Genomic DNA, 25,372 nt, shown 5'->3' with positions numbered 1-25,372 from the left:
CGAGACGATGCTTCTGCCGCCGGGGCTTAATGTCACGTACGAGTTTGTGCCGCTGTGGACGAAAGGACGTTGTGAGGTGAAGAGGAGCTTGACATGTCTCGACGATATGTAGATGGTGGTACCCTGACTACTGAGCTACAACCCCGTAACTGTATATATTGTAAATACATACATCTTACTTCCCCGTAACAATATGGTGATGTAGTCACCGTACACATTAGCAAACGTTCCCATAAACTCATCGAGAAATGCGATTCATCTTTTTCCGAAACCAAGCTCCAGAATTCTTCCAGCCGAATGGTAAATGGTTCTACTCGTAGACATTGCAGGCGCCTGAAAGGCACTGTACTACTTGCAGTCAGCTTGCTGGGGCACCTGCTACTATTCTTACAGAGGTCAACCCGAGAGAAAAATATTGATCGTCACATTTTACTGATGATAGTGTCTGTACGCGGCATGGCAAAAGGTAAAAATTAGTCTAGCAGTTTCCATTGTTCCATCGCTCTTTGCAGCGTCCTTAGCTTGTTCTGAAGCTTCTTGGTCAGTCTCCAAGTTTCTGCAATATATGGTAGCACCGTTAAAATGCACTGATTGTACCCGTTCCTTTTCAATGACAATCGTAAGCTTCCAGTCAAGATCTGACAAGATCTGCCGAATGCGCTCCAAACCATTCTTATTCTTCGGTGAATTTGCTTCTCATAATCCGGGCTCCCAGTGAATAATTGACCTAGGTTAACATGCTCCTTCACAGACTCTAGAGGCTGGCTGGCGATCCTGAACTCTTGTTTGATTGCCCGGCTATTCATCATTATTTTTCTCTTCTGCCCGTATTATTCTTCAACCCCACTCTTACACCTCCTCTGTTAAGGTCCTCAATCAGTTGTTGTAACTAGTTTCCAGTGTTGCTGAACAGGACCATGTCATCTGCAAACCGAAGGTTGCTAAGATATTCGCCGTTGGTCCTTACTCCTAATCCTTCCAAGTTTAATAGCTTGAATACTTCCTCCAATCACGCAGTGAATAGTATTGGAGAGATTGTGTCTCCTTGTCTGATCCCTTTCTATATACGTATCTTCCTGCTTTTCTTGTGTAGAATTAAGGTAGCTGTGGAATCTCTGTTGGTATATCCCGAGATATTTACGTAAGATGCCTGTACTGCTTGATAACCTAATGCCTCTATGTCTGCTGGCGTATCTACTGAATCAAATGCATTTTCGTAATCTATGAAAGCCATATAGAGAGGCTTATTGTACTCTGAGGATTTCACGATAACCTGATTAATGACATGGATGTGATACATTGTAGAGTATCCCTTCCTCAAGCGAGCCTGTTTCCTTGGTTGACTAAAGTCCAGTGTTGCCCTTATTCTATTGGAGATTATATTGGTGAATATCTTATATAATAATGGGAGTAACCTAATTGGCCTATAACATTTTAATTATTCATTATCTCTTTTTTGTTGACTAGTATGATGTTTTCATTCTTCCAGTTTTCCGGGACCCTTGACGTCTATAAAAACTTCCCTTAAAGGGAAGCTGAAACACTTTTCGAAAAAAATGAGTTCTCTGCGGCATTCTACAGTTTTCAGTCCACTGAACACGAATATCTCGTTCAAAAAGGGCGGAAACAAGCGCAAGCGGCTGTTTTTTCATGAAAACGCGCACCAGCGCCTCAGGGTATCGCGCGAACGCCGCTGTTGCCCGTGATTGGTCGGAGCCGCTGTGACGTCAATGGCGGCAGTCGCCGGCCGGCGCCGCCGTTTCAGAGCGTAGCGCGGTGTTCTGTTCTGGCTTCATAGCTGAGTTGTAAGCATTATGGAACGTTCTCGCTGTCTCGGACAGCTTGTATTTTCGCCGTACATGTTCGAACCGACAGCCGATACGGAAAACGATGGCGGCAACAGCGGCAACGACGATGTTGAGTGCGCCAAAAGCGAGAGCGATGTGTGCACCTTCTCGCGCGTGGGAAATCTTAGCTGGTAAACATGTTTTTTTTTTTCATGTAGCTGCACGTTCCAATGGCGGGAGAAAAAATGCGCTAAAGTGTCACTGGAAGAATGCCGAAGCAGTAACTTCTCATTAGACTGTAAACAGGGGTACAATTCCGCGATCTCAAGCACCTTGCCGCTGCTTGTCTAAAGTCCCGTGGTTTTCTGAGCGTTGATACACGATCGCGAACATAAGTACCGCATTTCAAAGCGCGCACATGCAGTGCTGCGAGGTACAGTCATGGAAGTTGCTTATCATACACATACAGATCGAGATAGTCAGGTGGATTATATGTGCAATATTCAGAATATGGTTCAACGACTTTGCGATTGTGGCTCGATCAAGAATCGGTATGCGCGCTCCATGCTAGTGCTGACATAAAGATATTAGGCAGTTTTAGCACCGCCGTGTGGTAAACATGATAATTGCAACAGTACGTCGAATGTCACTAGGCAAGCCTATACTCCATTTCATACCTCAGGTGCAACGCTGGTGAAGCTACGCACGAAGTCCGGTTAACAAAATTTATTACTGCGTGCGTTTCCGTCTACGGTTCGCAGCGTGCCAGCGGCGTTTGCTCGCGCGATTATGCACGTGAAGCTGCCGCGACGGGCTGCAATTAAAGAATGCCGAAAAGATAATTGATTTAAAAGAACGTGCTAGCAGCCGTATAAGTAGACGGATTGTTTCTATGGGTAAATTCTTTTTTTTTCATTCAGAACTGAGCTTATATATGAAAAGTTTTCTCAAAAATTGGGTCAAGAAACACCGAACGTTTTCTAAGTGCGAACGCAGCCACTGCAAGAAGTATCTCAAGCCTCCACAGCGTTGCACCTGATGTATGAAACGGAGTATAGCAACGCTAGCAACAACGCGTTTCCGCATTTGTCGTAAGGCTATCCGGCTATCGCGGAAATGGTACGAGCACAGCACAGTTGATTTCGTCGGCACGAACTTATCTCTCCTCACCGCACTGCGCTGCAAGCTTCTTGTCCTTCGGGAACCTGTGAAACACCACATCGTCTCGCCCGCGTGTGTTCGCGCAGCCGAATGCTGCACTGAACGAGGGCATGCTGAGCGCCCTTGGCTGTAGGCACTCACGCAGCACAGAAGGAAAGAACAGTTTACGAAAATCGCAAAACAAACGTGAGCGGCGGTGGCGGCAAATCTCTCGTAGCGTCCTTCAGTAAAGCGCAGGACGGAAAGAGGCATGCCAGAGCATGCCAGCACGCCGGTCCGGCAGCTCGGTCCCCGCCAGTGACGTCACTCTCGCCGGTTCTCTCCTCTGGCAACCACCTCACCCGGCGCTCCGGGAAGCGATGGGGGCGTGTCCGCGGGGGTTATTTAGAAAGCGATTTCCGCCCCTTATATTAACAAAACGAAGAAAAAAATTTCAGAACCGTAAATTATTAGGTCTGTTCTTCCCAATCCCAGCAATTCATGGAAATTGAAAACCGTTTCAGCTTCCCTTTAAGAGGAAGCTTTAGCTCAGGCCCAACTCCAACGCGGCCTATTCAAATACATGTAAAACGCAAAAACGTTTTTCTGAGATAACCTCTGGACCGATTTTAATAAAATTTGTTGCATTTGTGAGAGAAAATTAAATTCTAGTGACTCTTGGAAGCAGAATTTCGATTTTGGGCCTGAATTTTATTGCGTAAATATTAAGAAATTCGGGAGTTAAAAAAAATAGAAGCACGATGTTTACAAGTCCATAGCTCTGCAATAAGAACAGATATAGCAGTCCTGTAAACGGCATCCATTAGGTAATATAAAGTGGACAAATTCGATTGTCATTTTACATCTTGCGCGAATTTGTTACGTTGGTTACAATGGTTCTGCAAAAGCTGTATTTGCGTATTAGAATTTTTTTATTCATCTGTAACATTCATATTGTCCGCTTTAGATGTCCTATTAGATGCAACTTACAGAATTGTATTATCATTTTTCGTTCGTGAGTTAGAGTTGTAAACTTTATAGTTTCGTTCTCGGAAAAGTTTTTATTTTTGCCAATTTTGAATAAAAAATTGACAACCTAACTCAGAAATTCGAAACCAGCAGTCACTAGACTAAGTTTTCTTTTTAAATGCAACAAACTTCGTCAAATTTGGTGCATTGGTTGTCAAGAAAAACGAATTCTCCTTTTACATGCATTTAGATAGGAGCGCCCGAGCTAAAGCTTCCTCCTAAAAAGCCGCCAGTTTTTCAAGCATTATGTTTCCTCCAGATTTTATTAAATCGACTGTTATCCCATCTTCTCCTGCCGCATTTCCCTATTTCATGTCTTGCAAGGCCCTTCCAGCCTATGGCTAGTTAAAGGAGCCTCTGCAACCTGTTCACTACTGCTTCGAATGCAGGTATCGTGGCTGGTTTGGGTACTGCACAGGTCCGTGTAGAATTTTTTCGCTGCATTTACACCTTCGACATTGTTGATGGCATTACCCTGCTTATCTTTGATTGCATACGTCTTGGTTTGTCCTATGCCAAGATTCCTTCTCACTGATTTTAGGCTCTGTCCATTTTTTACTGCTTTCTCAGTCTTTCTCACGTTATAATTTCGAATATTTCTTATTTTCTCCTTGTTCAGTTTTGACAGTTCCGGAAAATCTATCTTATCTCTGGGACCCTTCCCTTTTTTGTCGTTTCTTTATTAGATCCTTTGTTACTTGGAAGAGCTTGGCTACTGGTTGCCTTGATGCCTTACCTCCCACTTCACATGCTGCCTCTGAAGCCAGCCTTGTTACGGTTTCATTCATTACCTCTATGTCTTCTTCTCTCAGATATAAGGCTGCATATCGTTTGCAAGTTACAACCTGAATTTGCCTGTTTTTGCCCTGACTGCATCTAGGTGGGCCTGTTTCTTCTTGACCAATTTTGCCCTTTCTTCAAATTGACGTGAATCGTAGCCTCCACTAGCCTATGATCAATGCACTTTGGCCTACCTAGCACTTCTACATCTTGCACTGCGCTGGGATCGGCAGAAAGGAGATATCAATTTCATTTCTTGTTTCACAATGAGGGCTTTTCCAGGTGCACTTGCAGTTGGTAGGCTTCCTGAAAAAGGTGTTCATTATTAGCAGCTCATTCCTCTCCGCGAATTCTGCCAGCATCTCTCCTCTGGTGTTTCTAGAATCGACGCAGTAGTTTTCAACTGCTTGTTCATCAGCGTGCTTTTCCCTCATTTTTCCAATGAAGTCGCCTATTACTATAGTATAGTGAGTTTACACTTTTCTCATTGCTAATTCAACATCTTCATGAAACTGATTTACTTCACCATCGTCACGACTGGATGTTGGAGCGTAGGCTTGTACTACCTTTATTCTATACCTGTTATTAAGTTGGATTACGACTATTGCAACCCTCTCATTATTGCTATAGAATTCGTCAGTGTTAATATATAATATATAATATTTGGGGTTTTACGTGCCAAAACCACTTTCTGATTATGAGGCACGCCGTAGTGGAGGACTCTGGAAATTTTGACCACCTGGTGTTCTTTAACGTGCACCTAAATCTAAGCACACGGGTGTTTTCGCATTTCGCCCCCATCGAAATGCGGCCGCCGTGGCCGGGATTCGATCCCGCGACCTCGTGCTCAGCAGCCCAACACCATAGCCACTGAGCAACCACGGCGGGTATTCGTCAGTGTTGCCCGCTATGTCCTTACGGATAAGAAATACTACACCGTATTGTATCTTATCTGGGAGACCTCTATACATGGCCGTTAGCCAGAACTGTATAAGCCTCACCAGTTCTTCTAATCTCACTAGCGCCAATAATATCTCAAACAATGCCTGATAGTTCCTCAAAGAGTCACGCTAAGCTAGCATCACTCGAGTTCGGGTGCTAAAGGTTGCTAGGATCAGTTTCCTTTGGCATCCTGTACAAGTCCAGAGATTCTTAGCACCCTCTGCTGCGTTACAGGTCTGACCGCCGCCTTGGTCTGCTGCTCCGCAGCTAAGGGCCATTGGTTGATCGAATGAGTCCTTTGGGAGGCAGTGGCAGAATACTGCGCCAGGCAGGCCAGTTCCTGTTCAGGTGAGGGAGCGTCTGTTGTTGAAGCTTAGTTGACCTTTCTAATTTCGTTGTACCTGGATTAGTATAGCCGCACTCACTTTCGACATCTTTTGCCGTTGTAAGGTGCCACTCCAAGCCTTAGATGTAGTACACTGGAGGAGGTGAAATTCTAGCTTACCATCTTCCGCGTAAAAAATAAAGAAAAATATATTTTTTCATAGGAAGATTCGCACTACTGACTAGGGCAACCGAGCTTCCGACATAGCTCATTCAGATAATCCTGTAAGCGGCGAGGCTAACTTATTACACAGAACTCCATTCCAGAGGGCCTTACATGCTTTAAAGAGCCCTTGATTTATCCGACACTATCTATATACTGTCATTTCTCAATAGTTCTGAAATCATGGTTCCAGAATTTCACGTACGTAGGCGGCCATGAGCATGACTGGGTACTTGATATATTTTCCGCGAACTTGAACAGCAGTTAAAACGTGTGTGAAAGAAAGGAAGAAAAAGGAAAAAAATTTGAACGTTTAGCGGGAAGCCCTGAGGCCCACGGAGATACACCCGTCCACTTATTGTCGCGTCCGCCTGCTTCTGGCCGTCTTTTTGCGGCCGTTTTCTGGCTGTCGTTTGCATTTACACCGAAACTTTAGCTCCCGGGCAAATACTAAGAGTGGCGAGACGGGCCGCCAGAACAATATGGTTCTGAGTGGCGCGTAAAACAGGTGACCTTGACAGCGCTTAGGTGTCTTCGACCTTTCTGCAGGTTTGGAAAGCTCTATACCAGAGCTAATAAGAAGAATGAAATGGTGGAACGGGCCCCTTAGCGTACCGGGAACGCTTCAGACCCAGACGCTAGCAAGTCAGGAATGCTATGCTTAATTTAGGCGACAACGAGACCGTCTGCGATCAGTCAGACATGGTTTGTATACTTCGCGCGTAGAAGCAATTGGCGGCCCTGTTTGCCGCTGCGCTCGTTGTACAATTCATGGGAACACAAACAGAAACACGCAAGAACGAATAAGCCCAAAAGTAGACGAAAGGAATGAACGCAAATACGGCCGTTCTGACATGAGAACCACCTTGAAATATAGCGCAACGGGACGGCACAACGGAAGGAAGACGAACACAAGTTCTTACATGATGAAAATCTGTGTGTCAACTTTACAAATGACGGAAACAAAGATTTTGTGCCGCTGCCTAGATAGCCGAGCCAGAGAGCTACTCGAGGCGTACCATATTAAAAAGAAGGGGCAGCAATGTGTCAGTGACACTTCAGTTTATTTACATAACAGTGAGATGAGGTTTATTGACGAGCGTAGGTAGGTCGCGTTTCGCTTTTACAAAGTTTTACTTTTCTTTTACCTTGCCTTTTTTCGCGCACGCGCAGTGGTGTATGTCGGGTGTGTACTTATATGTGTACCTTGTGGAATAAACTTTAGTTGCACGTCTGCGCCCGTCCTTGTCCCTCGCTGTCTTTGTGGTTCGTTTGCTCGCGCAGGTAAACGATGTTCGCTAATATCTACCAACTCGCCCAACAAGAAGTTCTACTAAATTACAAATGGTGTCGCTACGTGCTTGTTCCTTATTCTTTGCGTGAATACTGTAATGCCTTCTCGTCACTTTTCTCTGTTCCTTTTGTACGGAAATTTTGTATCATGAAAGAAAGCACACTTCGGCAGCGCGCCTCGTAAGTTACTTCGGCTAACTTCTTCAACATTTGTAGTGTTATGGAAGGTACAGCGCTAACGTCTATTCACGTGTTAGGTTCCCCGAATACGTTTGCGAGATCTGTATAAGCGAGATCTGATAGAATATGGTGCCCTTTTATCGACTTGTACTTGTTAGTGTGCGACGACGCTGGCACGATTTTTTAAGGTACACGTGTTACTTTCGTGTTATGATCAATTCTTCTTAAAAGCGGATCAAACAATTTTGTTCGATATAACCTTTGTTGCTCAGTGAAGGAGTGACTCAAGGTTGAATATTTGGTACAATATTGTTTTCTTTATTTAATATAAATGATCTTACTGACAGTACTCATTGCGTTTTAATGCCGGTGGTACTATTTCTTTTGGTAAATCATGCAATAACGCTGTCACTACTGAATGCAATGCTGTTCTTCGTAGCGTGTCCAAGAGGTGCAAGGAGAATTATTACTTATTCATTGAAATATATTAAAATTTCTTGTTTTATGTCACGTCAACGTAAGCTAACCTCATTATTGGGCATTCCAATTGACTCGCATTTTTTAGTGTCAGTGATAGTGGACCAATCATTGATGTCCTTCATCATACCTTGCTGGTGAAGAAGCGCACTTACACGGACACAGTGAATACACTCAAGAAAAGACGACACTCGCTGCTTTTCTTGTGTGTCTTCACTGTGTCCGTGTCAGTGCGCTGCTTCACCAGCAAGGTATGATGATCAATCACCAACTAGCCGAACTTTTCCCATTACTGGACTTCATTTGAAGTTCATGTTGATGATATCGTTATGTTTGTTAACCGCATTGCTCGCATTACAAATATCTAAGTCTTTGGCATTCGGGCACTGCTTAAAAGCACTTTAGCTGGGAAGAAGTTTGGGCGTGTTGGTGGGATACATACAAACTGGGATACATAGCGCAAGAATGACACAAAGACAAAGCAGGAACACGGGACGAGCGCTTAAAAGCACCCTCATTTTTTTTCTCATCATACACATTTTCTTTCTTTACTTCGCTTACATATTCAGTTATACTAATAATGGCATCGTATCATAGGGGAATACATTTCAACATAATCTTTCATCACTTCAGGTTTTGCAACATCCCTCTATTCAGATTATTTTTTGCAGTTCTCTCAATGGCAGCGCCAATACCCTGCTTCGCTGCAATGATACCTTGACTGTTAATAACTTGTTTTGATTTAGTCTGTGTTACTGTGAAATCAACTTTCTAATAATTTTATTAATTCTGAGTATACTAAGTGCACTTAGATTTTTGATAATACAATTTTTTTGCATCGAGAGGTTTATAACATTCTGTCTTTGCCATAATTAAGAGTAGCTAAGACCTACTCTAATTCTACTCTAAGACTAGAGTAGAATTAAGACCCACGCCGCAAAACTCACGGACCGCTGGAGTTAAAAAGAACACAGCAAAATCTGTCTCAGCGCCAAAACATGACAGTCAAGTGTACGGGGCACTGCATCTGCCTTTTGAACGTTCGCTAATGGAAATGATAAATAAAACTTCAGCTTAGTATAAGTTACAGCTTGACTGATATTGTGAACAAAATTTAGGAGCAACTCGGAAACTATTTTTTTGTAACTTGTTTGGGCAGTAACTCTGGCCGGGAGCCAGAGTTTTCTTTTTTTTTTTTACTACTCGCCAATATGATCTCGTTTTGTTCACGCAACGATGGCTGGATGTTCTCGCTCCGTTCTCGTCTTCAGTGCCTGAATAACAGCCCTGGCTTTTGGCTCAAGGTCACTTGAAGGCGGCCAGCAACCAGCGCAAAAAGCATTTCGTGCCTAATAATTTCTGTAAATCCTCATAGTCCTCCTGTGCGATCGCATTATGGAATCATTTACCCATGTCTTTAATATGCAGTGTTTCCTTGCGTTGAGCCAAGAATACAGAAAAAGTTATTTCTTCATTTCTTTATGTTTGTGCTTCTTTTGTGGTGAACTCCTACGCGTCGCAGCTTAGCACCTTTACATTTCGTGCTTCTCTGCCTGCTACGCAGGCGTGAATGCTACACTTCATTTCAAAAGCTCTTTTGTGGAAGGAAGGGACTGCTTAGCCAATTAGGATGGAGCGCATTAGAAAATTGTGTTCCTACACGCCTGTCGTCCCTCGATAGTAATGAAAGGTGGCTTCATCTATGTTAAAAGAAGTACACTAATAAATACATTGTTGCGCCTAAAAAAAAGAAAATAAGCATTGGGAGGGAGAGAATAGAATAAAGAACCAACTTTAGAGAAGGGAAACTGTGCCTTCCACAGTGATATGAAAATAAGCAGCGGCAGTGCGTGGAAGTTAGCGGGTCGGACGCCAGATCGCGTTGCTCAACCAGGAAGTGGAAGTGCAGTTTTTTTAGACCAAAATCAAATATGGCCGCTTCCCGCCGGTGGCGTGCGCTTGGTACACGTCATGGTGCTCGCCCTGCTGCCAATGCGGCATGCCTCATTGTCTAGGCTGCCGCGTAGCTGGTGCGTTCTAATTGCCAGGACACCAAAGAGACTCTACTGATGCCCATACTACAGTGTACTAGAATAGGGGCAGTGTATTCAGGAAGCGCTCGCCGCTGGGGCGCTTCATGGAGATAGCACGAGATGGCGCTGTAGGAACATGGGCTGTCGAGTCCATTGTCGAGTCCGACTCACGCGGAAACGGACAAAGAGCAGCAGGGCGAGGTGAGAGAGAGTGAAAGGGTGATTATCGCCTGCGACTCAAACCTGACTAGGTGCTCAGAAGCAATTGTAGAGAGGGTGAAAGGCGATGAAAGAGGCACGGTAGGGACATTTTCAAGGCGGACACTGGGTTCTGTCATGGAGCGAGCAAATGGAATGAAAAAACTTCACTGCTCTTTATCTCAAAGAGATGGGCGGTGGGCCGGTGTCTTCGTGTCTTGAGTCCTGGCCGCTTCACAAGGTCGGCGCCCCTATTCCAGGGCACCGCTGAGCCTTGCTGCCTCGCAGGCGTGCTGCACAATTGCCCGTTGGGCTGTGAGCTCGCTGCTGGTGAGCACAGCCTCCCATTGTTCCGCACTTGGGTTATTTACTTTATGGAATGCGAAATTACGCTTGCATTCCCACGTGATGTTGTATAACGTGGGGTTGCCCCGCACAACGGACATGTATCCCTGCACTGGGTAGGGAACATTTTGTGTAGTGTGTGCAGGTTGAAGAACGTGCCTGCTTGCAGTCGTCGCCAGTTGACTGCCTCGTGTTGTGTGAGCGATGTGTGGGGTGGGGGGTATTTAAGTCTCGTTCCTCTGCAGTGGTAAAGTATTTCTGCATTTGTCGGCTCCACCGTTAAGGGGGCGTCTAGGGTTTCCGACTGCCCTGCTCGGTGCGTGAGTTCGCGAACTAGGCTGTCCACCCTTGAGTTGCCCTCTATCACGGTGTGCGCCGGTATCCAGAAGATCCTCAATGCACAGATCGCCAGGCTCCAGCAGACTGCCACCGGCCGCAAACTCCTAACAAAATAGGGCATAACACAGACGGAATAGAGGATCGGGCACCTTGTATCCCAGACAGCGTTCGCCAGACACTGCAGATTAGCCCCCTACCGAGAAACATGGACCGCAAAGGTGCCCACGTGCGCAACCATCTCATGGTAGCAGGGGGGCTAAATGACGTCCTAAACAAGAAAGGGACAGGACTACCCCAGCGCTTAGCGAAGGGGGGGGGGGGGAGGGCGGGTACGACTTACGCAAGCTATCCCCTCAGATGCAAATCGTGGTGTGCGCGGTGCCGGAGGTGCCTGTATGTGACAGTCACGTACAAAGAGCCGTTAGGGGCTGTTAATGAGATGATATGGAAAATGAGCCGAGAGCTTCGAGGTTGTCGAAGTAAACAGGGAAGTAAGAAGGTGTGGTGGTTTTAAATGAGACGGGATGAGCTCCAATTAAAGGCTTGCACGAGAAGTGGGCTGGCGACTTGGTGGACGCGCTGTTTCTTCTTTAGGGGGACCACGGACGCTCATGAGGCCAGAGTAGGTAGTAATGAAGATGGTCCCCTAGGAACCTCAGAAGAGCATCACCGTCGATAACAGAAAAAGGAGGAAAGCAAGGAATAAAGTTCGCCATGCAATAGGCTACATAAACATGCAGTGTGGCAGAAAAAGGAAAAGTGGGCAGAGACTGAGGAGCAGTTAAATAGAGAAGAAATAGAGGTGTATGCGGTTACAGAAACACACCTTAGAGACTCGGAAGAGCCGCCAGTGATTGAGAATTATGTTTGGGAAGGGCACAACAGAAGTAAGTCGGAAAGAAAGGGAAGGGGAGTAGGAATGCTCATCAATCAGGGAGCCAAATGGAAAAGGGTAAATTCAAAATGTCAAGAGCATCTATGGTGATCAGGCACAATGAGTGGGAAAAAAACTTGGCTGGGCATTACGTACTTGTGGAACGGAAATAACTGCACCGAGAAGAATAAAGATTTAGCGGAATGCATAAGCGATGATATTAAGGGTTTCGCGAATGGTGCTGAAATTATCCTATTAGCTGACCTGAATGCCCACATCAAGGTTTTATATGGCTATACCAACAACAACGGGAAGTAAATGTGACCTTTGTGAGCAACATAATCTCGTTATCGTGAATACCGGGCCTAAGTGTGAAGGGCATATCACGTGGGAAGTGTAAAACCGGCAATCAACAATTGATTACTGTCTGATAACGGAAGGAATTCATGATAAGTTGAGAGAAATGGTCTTGATGAGGAAGGGGATAGCAGCATAGGCAGTGACCATAAACGCATCATTTTGAAAATGGGATATGTAGTTGGGAAAGAGAGCAAGGAGTGCAAACTGCCTAGTCCAAGTTTGAACGCTGAACATATAACAAATATAGTCACTAGAGCAGAGGAAGAACTTGCAAATGGCCAAATAAAGAGTGGAAATATAGTGAGCTCCTAAGTGTAATAACTATAGAAATACGGAAAGAGAAACAACATATTCGTTGAAAGGAAAAAAGAATGCGAAAAGCTGATGGAACAGGGAGATACGAGAAGCGATCGCCCAACGACAGAAAGCATCCCGAGATCGCAGGCAGGCAAAGAAGGTGCAATTGCCGCAAGATGAAGTAAACAGTAAATGGGACATATACAGGGAAAAAAAGTCTATGGCTCAAATAGAGGTGCAAGCAAAATTAAAAGGTGAAAGTGAATGTTGGTTGTCAGAAATACGTGAGAAAAAGAAGGCCGCATCTAGAATATTTTGGAACCACAGGAAATAATTAGGCAGGAAGTCCACAACAATACGACAACGTATCCTAGGCGAAGCTGGAAACAGACTGGAAGGAGAAGTGGCACTAAATTACATCGGAAAAATAACAGCCGAATCTTTCCAACACAATGACGAGGTTGTATTTGAAAAAAAAAAGAGCATGAAAGAGACCTAGGTGGAAAAGAAGCTGGTGCTGACAAATTTCGGCTGGACGAAAGCTGAAGAAAAAATTCCTAAGCTCACAGCCACAGGGCTAGACGAGGTTCCCGTTAGGCTGATTAATGAACTATGACCAAAAAGTAAGGAAGCTCTGGTGAAAGCAGTGGAAGAAACTTTACGAGATAGACGACTACCAGACAGTTGGCGACAAAGTAGAATGAATTTAATTTATTAAGGTAAGGGGAATAAAGATAGAATTCACTCGTAGAGACCGTTGACCATAACATTGGTAATATACAGGCTAGCAAAGCAGGCAATCAAATGAAAGCTTCAAGCATGGGCACAGTATAATCGCATTTTGGGAGAACTTCAGCATGGTTGCAGAATAGGTAGGCGTTTGGATGACAACTTGTTTGTTCTTACTCAGTGTATTGAAATTTCAAAAGTAGGAAGCAGACCGTTATATGTGGCCTTTTTAGACATTACAGGAGCCTATGACAAAACGTAGACCGCCGCATTTTGTGGGATATTCTGAAAGGGGAAGGCTTAGGTGACGATTGCCTGCAGCGTTTGAGAGAGAATTACCTAGAAAAAACCGTTTGCGTTGAATGGGAAAGGATGAGGAGAGAGGTGAAAGTTTATATCAACAATTGACTGAGGTAGGGGTTCCCTTTATCCCCACTGCTGTTTATGATGTACATGGTGAGGATGGAGAGGGCACTAGAATAAAGCAATATCGGCTTTAAGCTCTCATGCAAACAGGTGGGTACAGTAGTAGAGCAGCAGCTTCCAGGTTTATGTTATGCGGACGACATTCTGTTGCTAGCTAACAAGCAAAGTGATTTGCAACGTCGGGCTTAGATCTGTGGACAGGAAGGTAACAATTTAGGTTTTAAATTTAGTGTTATAAAATCAGGTGCTATGGTATTCAATGAAAACAGTGAACAGACAGTGGGGATATAAATACGTTGGTGTATGGATGAACGAGGGTGAGAGATATATGGAAACACAGGAAAAAACAATAACTGTGAAGGGGTAGAGAAACGCAGGCCTATTGAAGCACAGAGCGTTATGGAAATACAATATGGACGAGATGCTCCAAGGTACGTGGAACGGTGTAATGGTTCAAGGACTCACGTTTGGAAATGCGGTTGTTTGCCTTAAATCAGGGGTACAATCAGGACTCGATGTGAACCAAAAGTCAGTGGGTCACCTCGCATTGGGCGCTCACGGAAAGACTACAGATGAAGCTGTGCAGGGTGATATGGGCTGAACTAGTTTTGAAGTGAGGGAAGCTCGCAGTAGAAATGAGTTTTAAGAATGACTGAGGAATACGGAAGAAAGTAAATGGACTGGGATAGTGTTGAGGTATCTGTACAGCAAAAACAGTGATTCTCAGTGGAGGAAGAGAACTAGGAAGCTTACCAGCAAGTATTCGGCCTGTAGGGCGGTCAACGCAGCAAGAACGTCAAGGGGAAAGTCAGAGAGGCTCAGAAATAATCTCATGGGTGGTGGCAATGGAATAGAAACCTGCCATGAGTAAGTACTTAAGAGGGAAAAAACGAAATCAGGCAAGAAAGAATTTATGATAACTCAAAGGGAAGCTCATTACTTTTCGACGCCAGATCGGGATGCCTTAGAACACGCACCTATAAAGCGAGATATAAGAAGGAAGAAGAAGCATGTGCTTTCTGTGGTAAAGCTAGGGAAACTATGTATCAAGTTTTATTAGAATATGAAGACGTCTACCCAGCGGTCGATTTAGGCACCACTGGCCTACTTGAAGCCCTTGGGTTCAGCGACAGCGGGGGAAAAGTAAACATGTCCGTAATAGGGATTAGTAAGCGGCGATTGGAGGATTGGTGGAAGAAAATTAGGCAAACGACAATAAACGGAGACGTACAAAAGCACAGTTCGCAATAGGGGATAAGAAAATTTGGTTGTTTGAGTTCATCGTGTTTTTTTCTTTTTTTATTGCTTAACCTAGGAAGGACATTAGGCAGTATAATAGCAAGAGCTTGGTTGCGCAACCCACCACCCCTTTCAAAAGGGGGCGCTCATAACATCCATCCATCCATCCATCCATCCATCCATCCATCCATCCGTCCGTCCGTCCGTCCATCCATCCATCCATCCGTCCGTCCGTCCGTCCGTCCGTCCGTCCGTCCGTCCGTCCATCCATCCATCCATCCATCCATCCATCCATCCATCCATCCATCCGTCCATCCATCCATCCATCCATCCATCCATCCATCCATCCATCCATCCATCCATCCATCCATCCATCCATCCATCCATCCATCCATCCAGCCATCCAGCCAGCCAGCCAGCCAGCCAGCCAGCCAGCCAGCCAGCCAGCCATCCATCCATCCATCCATCCATCCATCCATCCATCCATCCATCCATCCAGCCAGCCAGCCAGCCAGCCAGCCAGCCAGCCAGCCAGCCAGCCAGCCAGCCAGCCAGCCAGCCGAATTCAACTTCTTGCGCAACCGCCTTTGATGTGCATGTACCGGCTTTTCTTCTGCTTGGTAGGCGCATGCGTGACAAGAGGATATATGCACTGTCCTTCCTTCCATTAAACAGTTGTGAGTAGCGCTTGTCCTTGTCTGTCTTCCTTGTGTCCGTGGTTTTATTTGCGCTAAGCTACTACTTCTAATAAGAAGCTGAAGAGTCTGTCGAATTCAATAAGACGCTCATATACGGATGCGGGAACCTTATAAACCATGACGGTAAAATTTTGGGGCGGATTTTTCACTTAGGAGCGACGCAATCGTCAGTTAAAATTGCGTTGTAGCTCCGCCTCCCGTCAAGCGCCGCGCGCTGCTGCTGACGCTGACGATGCGAGCGGAGACCGGAAACCGCGGCGTGGTGACGTCAGCACTGGTGTTCCGCTCTTTCGCCGTCTCCGTGACCGTGCCTGACCGGGCTTATTTCTGCGTGCGTGCCGTCCTAATCTCCTTCGCTCGACCCTACATTCCTTTATTTGTTTTTATATAGGAGTGGTAGTTGACGTGCGCAGCATCAATTGAACTTGTAGGCCGATCATGCCGGCGTTCTGTGCAGCCTACGCTTGCACGAACACCAGCGGCCGCGACGATGTTCCGATGTTCCATTAGTTCCTGCAAGACAAGAAGCTTTCAGCTAAGTGATAGGCTGCTGTGAAGCGAAACAACTTCAAGCGCTCAAGAACAAGTGTTGTACCCTAACCACTTCTGCGACGATTACTACCGGAGTTTATCAATAATGCGTGCTTTGGGTTCTCCTAAAAAAAAAAAATTCGCACGCTGAACGGAAGGTGCATGTTTATCGCCCACCCTTACGCAGGTTTCATCGCCAAGCGCCGCGAATTTTCTATTCGCACGTGTGTTGTGAAACAGCCTGCAGGCAGCTACCATAACGCAGTGCAAGCGTAAAGTTTGCATGTGTTGGAAAGCCTGCCTGCGCCAAGACGCTGCACTCCTCCTTCTCTCGCACACATAAGAAACCGACCATCGCACGTAGCCGACGGAATTCGCCGGTTACGAGTAGCGTGCGGATGGCGCGCTGATGAAGGGTGTATACTACACGTGCTATAACAGCCGGTAAACTTTTCCCGCGTTTAAACCGTCTGTGTAGATTGCCGACAGCTTTGGGGCAGCGCACAAATGCTGAAGATCGCATCACCGCTTACGTTCTACGAGGAGGCATGCTGGAACATAACACTACAGTTGTTTGCCCGGAAACATACTCACTGGAACGCTGAATGCAGCTTAGCACAAAACATACTCGCCAAAGAACATTTGCAACACAAGGAGATACTAACACTTCGCCTTCGTTCGCGTGGAAAGCAGTGCTTGCACCAGCATTTTTTGCTTCTTGGAGAGGCCGGCTCTTCGCAATCGGCTCGTACATGTAGTACGTACAAGTATGTACCTACGTGTAGTATGTACAAGTATAAACCCCTTACAAGTGATCTTGCTCGCGACAGTGACAGAGCTGCAAGCGAGGCGATGGCTGTCGCGTTCACTCGTCGTCTGCAAGCCGAACCATTGTTGACGTCACGAGGCGCGCGAGCTGGGCGTGTCTGCTGCTGCACTATTCGTCGAAATAAAATATGTTTGTGCTTTGTTTCACTCAATTTCGATGCGATATTCGAATCCAGAGGGTTGAAAACCACGGCGTACTGCTCTTCACTCATTTTTTCTGGAAAACCTTTCAGCTTCCCTTTAAGCAACATTATTTCCATTTGGAAAAATGCATCCCACGCCAGTGTCCGTGCGTGCGTAGCTTCCATTGCAAGTGTTTTGATGGTGGAAGAATGGGATGCTTGCTTCGAGCAAGCTATAAACTGTTTACAGCTTATGAGTGATTGCAGTTCATAGTTGCCTGCTGCTCGGCTTAGACGGAGCGTCTAAAAGTTAAAATCATCGCTATTCTTGTGTGCGTACGCACTATCTATTCCTAAAACAATCCGTGTGCTCAGAGCCAGCTTTGAAATAATTTGTGCTATCTTTCCCTTCGCTCCCGCTATCCCGAGGAATTTTACGAATTGTACAGTTAACAGGTTGGCGCATATATATGGCCTTGGAAAAATAATATTTTCGTGTTGTCAATTCGATGTTGCCCGTTTAGCGTATTTTAATCTATGAAACACTGCTTTATAGGCTCTGAAGATGCAATTTTATTCTGCAATGCTCTAAATAGGAGTATGCAGAGATAGTGTCATCTAAATTCTCAGAGTATCCTATATCTTGTATCGTGTGATCACATACCATGCGATATGTTTTTGCTCATAGGCCTGCCTAGCCAATGGGAAACGCGTATGTTATACCGTAATGCAGAGAGAATAGTTTTCTTAAGAGTACATTTTCCAAGTGATTATGCACTTGAAGGACACTTGTGGTCAAATCGAACGTCAGCCGGATTGCAATTTTAATTTCAAGTTTTCCTTGTGATGCAAGCAGGCACTAAGTATGACGCAACAAAATGCATAACTCCGCTAGTTGGTTTACTTGCATATTGACACGTGTGCTTATTTTTATCGGGCAACCAGGTTTCGCCGCTCAACAACTGTAATCGCACAGCGAGGGACGCGCCTGCATGTATCCAACGTTTCTGGAAAGTTATCGACGCTTCTATCCGCGTGTCAGTTGTCGCCGAACCTTGTGTTATCAGATTTCATCGCGTGACACGAAAGGTGTAGAACTTTGTGGAAGACACGCGGGTCCATCAGTTAATCTGGAACATTCGACGACTGATCTATAAAAGCCGACGCGCTTGACCCGCTGATCAGATTTTCGACGATCGCCGACTGTGTTCGCCTCTATCGTTGTGCTATAAGTGTAGCCTGTTTTGTGGGCACAGGTTCGCCCAATAAAAGTTAGTTTTGTTGTTCACAGTATTGCTACTGTGTTATTAAACGTCACCACCACGTGACATCTGGTGGAGGTGCTGGGTACTTTGCGATGGCAGCTGTCTTCTGCGGGTCGGGGCAGACTCCAGACTTGCTGATGACATGGCCTAAGAACAGAAGCTCATCGTAGGCGAAGTGGCACTTTTCTGGCTTCAGAGTGAGCCCTGATGACTTGATGGCCTCGAGTACTGTTGCAAGCCGCCTAAGGTGATCGTTGAAATTTTCGGCGAAGACAACGACGTCATCCAAGTAAACGAGACAGGTCTGCCACTTCAATCCTGCTAAAACCGTGTCCATCACGCGCTGGAACGTTGCAGGCGCCGAGCACAGTCCAAATGGCATAACCTTGAACTCGTAGAGGCCGTCTGGGGTGATGAAGGCGGTCTTTTCGCGATCTCTTTCGTCGACTTCTATTTGCCAATAGCCAGACTTAAGGTCCACCGAGGAGAAGTATTTAGCGTTGCAGAGCCGATCCAATGTGTCGTCCAGAAGTACTGCACGCCTTACACGACGATCCGACTGCTGGGCACCTCGGATTCTCCCGGACGCTGTCGAGAACACAGGAAAGGTATTACTGGCCGCGTCTGACCGCCGACGTCGCCCGTTACGTCAAGACATGCCGAGACTGTCAACGACGCAAGACACCACCGACAAGGCCAGCAGGGTTACTACAACCGATCGAACCTCCTCGTCGACCATTCGAGCAGATTGGTATGGATTTGTTGGGGCCGTTTCCGACGTCAACATCCGGGAATAAGTGGATCGTCGTGGCGACGGACTATCTCACCCGCTTCGCTGAAACAAATGCTTTACCGAAAGGCAGCGCAGCCGAGGTGGCGAAATTTTTCGTCGAGAACATCCTGCTGCGACATGGCGCCCCAAAAGTCCTCATCACCGACAGAGGAACGGCTTTTACAGCAGAGCTCACCCGAGCCATTCTGCAATATAGCCAGACAAGCCACAGGAGGAAAACTGCCTACCATCCACAAACGAATGGTCTCGCGGAGCGCCTGAATAAAACCCTCGCCGAGATGCTAGCGATGTACGTAGACGTTGAGCACAAGACGTGGGACGCGGTCCTGCCGTATGTAACCTTCGCTTACAACACGGCGGTGCAAGAAACAACAAAGATCACGCCGTTTAAGCTGGTTTACGGCAGGAACCCGACAACGACGCTCGACGCCATGCTGCCCCACTTCATTGACGAAGAGAATGTTGACGTCGCTAGCTATCTCCAGCGCGCCGAAGAAGCCCGACAGCTCGCCCGCCTGCGGATCAAGGACCAACAGAGGACCGACAGCCGATACTACAACCTCCGACGACGCTTCGTCGAGTACCAGCCTGGCGACCGTGTTTGGGTCTAGACACCGATACGCCGACGAGGACTCAGTGAGAAACTACTCCGACGCTATTTCGGACCCTACAAGGTCATCCGACGTATTGGCGCTCTGGACTATGAGGTCGTGCCAGACGGCATTTCGCATTCACAGCGGCGCCGCGCACGATCTGAAGTGGTCCACGTGGTGCGCCTTAAACCGTTTTACGGACGCTGACGAACTTCGTCATTTTTGTTCTTTTCTTTGCTACAAGTGCTTTTGTTTATTACCTTCGTTTGTTTGCAGCATCAGGTCGATGCTTTTTAAGAGGGGGGTAATGACACGTGTACTTATCTTTATCGGGCAACCACGTTTCGCCGCTCAACAATTGTAGTCGCACAGCGAGGGACGCGCCTGCATGTATCCAACGTTTCTGGAAAGTTATCGACGCTTCTATCCGCGTGTCAGTTGTCGCCGAACCTTGTGTTATCAGATTTCATCGCGTGACACGAAAGGTGTAGAACTTTGTGGAAGACACGCGGGTCCCATCAGTTAATCTGGAACATTCGACGACTGATCTATAAAAGCCGACGCGCTTGACCCGCTGATCAGATTTTCGACGATCGCCGACTGTGTTCGCCGCTATCGTTGTGCTATAAGTGTAGCCTGTTTTGTGGGCACAGGTTCGCCCAATAAAAGTTAGTTTTGTTGTTCACAGTATTGCTACTGTGTTATTCAACGTCACCACCACGTGACAATATTGAAACTGTAAAAGTGCATTGTGTCGAGACAGGGCCAGGCGCACTCTGCACATGCACCACTGGGTGTCCTGTCATTTGGTATGACCATCTGGTGCTCGTAGTAAATATTTCCTGTTCGTACACCATCTCATCCATTCTAATTAATACCATGCAAACGAAACAATTGCAGAAACCATCGCCGCTGATTATTTAAGTCAATAGGAGGCATTTCTCGCCTGCACATGGCGCCCGAACAAACTCACGGGCTCCTCGCGACGTGCGCCCAACCAAATTTGCCTTCGAAAACGGTGCTTTTGAAAGTACGCATCCCGCGAGTCCTCCGATGAGCGTCTCTTGATCTCGGCGGCGCCTGTTCAGCGGCTGTTCGCATAGCGTTCTGCCTTTTGTCGGCCGCGCGTATTTCGTTGGCTTCGCCGTCTGCCTCGCCGCCTCGGTACGCATCGCACACCTATGTAATCTTTACAGACTATGCACGTTTGTCTCCCGCTTGGCACTTTCTAGGGCCCATCCTTTTATCTGCAAGTAGTCATAGGCGACGCATAGCAGAGCTAGTGTAACTGAGCCACATCTGTTTGTGGCGCCCGGCCAGTGGAGCAGGGAGAGGAAGCGCCAAGCCATGCGAGCGGGTGCGTGGAACAGCGCGGGCGGATAGCGCCGACAGCGGCCAGAAAGCGGGCGTGCGTGACGCACATCGGTGACAAAATATGTGACCTTGGACGGCCTTGCGTTTGAATTCGGTTCCTACGAGGCAAATAAATGCTTCGCTTTCAAAGAGATTGTTTTTGGGTGCCGCGCAATAGAATATATTGCACTCATGACTGGGAGTTTTTCGGTTCAAATCACGTGCTTGAAATATTGTTGCAGTATTAAAACTTTGTCTATGTTCGCAGCTTTTAGGTCGAAAGTGCCATAATTAGGTTTTCAAACAAATGCGTATGTGCCGATGATTATCGTGCTAGCGCCCATCGTCGACGGCCTTCGCACTGGCAATTCTGACGCTGGCCAAATATGGAGAGCCCCCAAAGCGCACTGCAAAGCTAGCGGCTAACCTTATGTTTCGCGTGCTCCAGTGACACGGGACAACCACTGACTAGCGCTACTTTGCGTACATAGCATGCGATTTCATAAAAAGGACCCCCGGATTTTAACAAAACAGTAGTAGGACCGGCCACCGCCGCAGTGAGTACATGCATTAAAATGTCATGCAACATATAGGATCTGCAGAGCCCCTAGTGATTCGACGAGCTCTGCATCGGGAGTAAACGCGCCTAAACTGCACTAGCATCTTAAACATTGGCGTTGCGAATTTGCTACCGTCGTCGGAGTTTTTTACAGCGCAGCTCCTAGGCGGCCGTTCCTGCGCCGGAGTCCCTCGGCGTAACCAGGCGAACGCGCTCGTGGCACTACTAGCGCGTTCATTGTCGTTGTCTTCGACAGCTGGCTCCGATGCCGCTAATTATTCCAGCAATCCGATACAGCCTCTGCGAAGACACTGACGGCACTGGCCTACTGCCAGATGGTGATTGCGGTCTCAAATTATTTGCTGAGTATGTCGCAAAATGAAGACACGTATACAGCTGCACTCAAATTTCGCATTAGGGAGTATCGTAATTGTCGAACATTTTTTTTTTCTGTCACGCCGAACCTTCATTTATGGCACCCTCGCCCCCATAAACATCGTTCGCCACTAACCGTTCATGTTGCTGCGGTGTTCATCCATGTTTATTCCATGGTTACCGATGCCTGTTTCGTTTCGCAGATCACTGCCGCGAGAAATTAAAACCTGTTTGCACTTTTTATTATTCTCTCACTTATAGCAGTGTAGACACTCAAAGTGTTTCACGCTCATTTGGCTGATTAGGCCGGTCTCCTGCACTAGAAGTGCGCCTTGTTCATAGATGTCTCGTCATCGGTCTCGTCATGATGTCGTTGACTGTTTGTGACAAGCATTGAACCCTTCGGTTCCGCGCAGGAAACCCACTCGAGTGTGACTGCCGGTTGCGGTTCCTGCTGAGCTTCCCGGACATCTGGCGCCACGCGGAGTGTACCGAACCCGAAGCTCTGCGCAACACGTCGTTCAGCCAACTGACAGAGCAGGACCTCCAGTGCGGGGCCGCCTGAGCGAACACACGTTGAGGAGGGAATGAAACGACGCAAGCGTTAATCATTGCAGGTTGCCATTGGCGTCGCGTAGCCGCAGGATCTGCACGCTGCAACGTCACAGAAGCATCGCTGGCTTTCACAAAGAGCGCTATTTTTTCTTTCGGTCATCGTTCCACCTTAGTGCTCGAGCGTTTGTTACTTTCATCGGCTCAGAAATCCGTTCTTCATTTCCTGTGATTTATTCTCGCACCAGATTTGTTTTTCGTTTTTTTAGATATGACTAACTTATACGACCCAACATAATTCACAGCACCGTCAGAGGCGTTCTCTAGTCCTTCCCAGGTAGCACAACAGGGATACGTAACGTTTTCGTAGCGTTTATCCAAGACGATAAAAACGGGTTAAAGAAGACACGAATGAGAGAACTTCGGCGGGAAAACGTCGTATATCTCTGCTAATGTCCGGCTTAATTACTTTCTTGAGACGATCTAGAACAGGTCTGCAAGACGTATTCGAAAAGCTGGTCTAGAAATAGGATTGGGAGAGACGCAAGTAATCCCTTTGCCAAAACTACTCGTAACCAATTTCTAAACGTTTTTAGGACGTCATCAACCAGCTGGTCTAGAAGCGGTCTTGAAAGGTTTACGATCATCTGAAGCTAATTTTCGCGGGTGACGGGCGTGATCAGACATCGTTGTTCAAAACACGCGTTTAGTTTCGCCTCACGCGACTGGCCTATGCAGCGCAGACGTCGTCAGCCGCACCCGTTGGCACGGCCTAGGCCAATCGCGTGAGGTGGAACTGATCGGGCATTTTGAACAACGATCTCCAATCGCGCCCCAAATGAGTAGAAGCGTCGGCGTTGACTGTAAGAGCTATGGCGCAGTGCCAAGCACTGTTCCCCGCATGGCCGGCGCATCCTCTATCAAGTCGTACGAAAATGAGCCTGTTAGGAATAATAAATTCCTAATACCGCCTTTAGTAAGCTACGAAGCTTAAAACCACAATGGGAATGACATCGTGCGAAGAACAAATGGCCACGTCTTGGCAGGTGGCCAGACCAAGCCCTTCATGCCAAGAGTGCATGAAATGAGAAAGCAAAAACACTTTATTAAAATGTAATGCTTATGCAAGGTTCGAACAAACTGTGTGAGAAATGCAAATAGTAATAAAAGTACATCAACAATGACAAAAGTCGCAGAAAGGATTCGTAATGAACTCGAAAGTGAACATTCACTAGCACATAAACAAAATTCCAAGTACACATTCAAAAATGAACAGAAAATCCTGGTGTGTACTAAAGTGTCTAATTTATCATAGTAAAGTGCACGTGCTATTAGATGGACTAGAGTTATGCAGAAGTGACATCGGAGCGAATGGAAGAAGTAGACTAAAAAATGCAAGAGTATGAATCAGATGGTAACTGCCTCCAAGTAATGTTACCAATCAGCAAGAAGCTTGAAAAAAGCACAAAAAGAAATACCACCGCATACCATCATAAAACAATCCTGTGACAGAAATAAAAAAATGAGAACAATGCAAAATTGGAAATATTGCCTTTAGGATATATCAATGAAGGTAATGACGAGAAAAATAACCATACAACAAAAAGCAATAAAGTGAAATTAGTACAGAATACCTAAACGGGGGATTCAGTGTAACAAGTGAACACTACTGTAGTACAGCGAACGATGAGACAGTAATGCTGCATCTTGCCACTCCAGAACGTGAGAAATGAATATGCAAGCCTCATATTAGAAACTTGCATAAACATGGAAATAAACTGGAACGCACTGGAAGCTGCATTTGTTTAACAAAGGAAGCGATGGTCATAATAAATAGTAAGTGTTTTATCTAAAAATTCCTTTGCAAGAGGCAAAGTTGTACCTCTCTGGCAAAAACAAAGTTGCAATGAATAATTTGCAAACCAGCAAATACATTAATTAGCACACTGACATGTCACACTTTGCGCACATCTCCAGTCTCCTAAAGTAAATAAAAAGCACTCTGAATGAGAAAAACGTTTAACACATGTAGCCCAGAGCAAATTCTTTGCCAGTTCACTCACACTTTCACATCCAAAAACATTTGCCACAAACTCCAGGCACAGTTCCACTGATGTTTACCAATTCAACCCCACTTTCACGTCCAAAAATATTTGGCACACAGTCCAGGCAGAGCTTCATGGATAAACAGCTTGAGAGCACCCTACTGATTATTGTGCAGTCCCGCTGCTGGAAATAGAACTGCCGCACATGCTGGTAGTGGTTGCAATGTAGACACACTTGCTGCCCTGGACAGGTATGCTCAGATATCTGCACTTGTGCTCCATTTTGTCGAAGTAGACACATTGATGCACTACGCTGGTAATTGAAATGTTTTGAATGCACAAGTATTCGCTTCACCAGAAAGACTTGCCCACATACCACCACTGGCATATATATATGCACTTGCTCTTCTCTCAGTAGCATTGAACTTAAAGTGTTCCCTATGTGGGAGCCATGTGTAAAACCGGTATCACACGACCACTCTCGATCGCGATCAAGCCCGATCCTGATCGAAATTATCGATGCGACTGGCTCACTCTCGTAACTTGCGCAAAGGAGCCAATCACGACCGAGAAATTTGATTTGTAACAAACGGGATAGCGGTTAAAAGAGCCCCGTGTGAAACCGGTATCAAATAATGCACAG

The 25,372-nt window shown here is 46.3% G+C and overlaps 1 protein-coding gene across 2 annotated transcripts in view; it reads left to right on the top strand.

The window, feature by feature from the left end:
• The window catches only part of LOC135896268 (carboxypeptidase N subunit 2-like), a 490,754-nt gene extending 466,047 nt beyond the window's left edge, over window positions 1–24,707 (top strand). Inside the window, exons 3-4 of one of the 2 annotated variants that reach the window (XR_010562657.1) lie at window positions 5,913–6,026; window positions 22,549–22,681. Coding sequence is in view for 1 of the 2 variants with exons in the window: in XM_065424626.2 (XP_065280698.1) it covers window positions 22,549–22,697 (149 nt within the window). In the remaining variant the exon portion in view is untranslated. Of the gene's footprint in view, window positions 1–5,912; window positions 6,027–22,548 lie in introns of both variants that reach the window. The other variant, XM_065424626.2, reaches the window with a different exon arrangement.
• The last annotated feature ends 665 nt before the right edge of the window (window positions 24,708–25,372 follow it).

Source organism: Dermacentor albipictus, chromosome 4 (genome assembly GCF_038994185.2).
Source record: "Dermacentor albipictus isolate Rhodes 1998 colony chromosome 4, USDA_Dalb.pri_finalv2, whole genome shotgun sequence".
In the NCBI taxonomy this organism is placed as follows: Eukaryota; Metazoa; Arthropoda; class Arachnida; order Ixodida; family Ixodidae; genus Dermacentor; species Dermacentor albipictus.
Note: the sequence above shows the minus strand (reverse complement) of the source record. Positions and strands in the feature narration are given on the sequence as shown.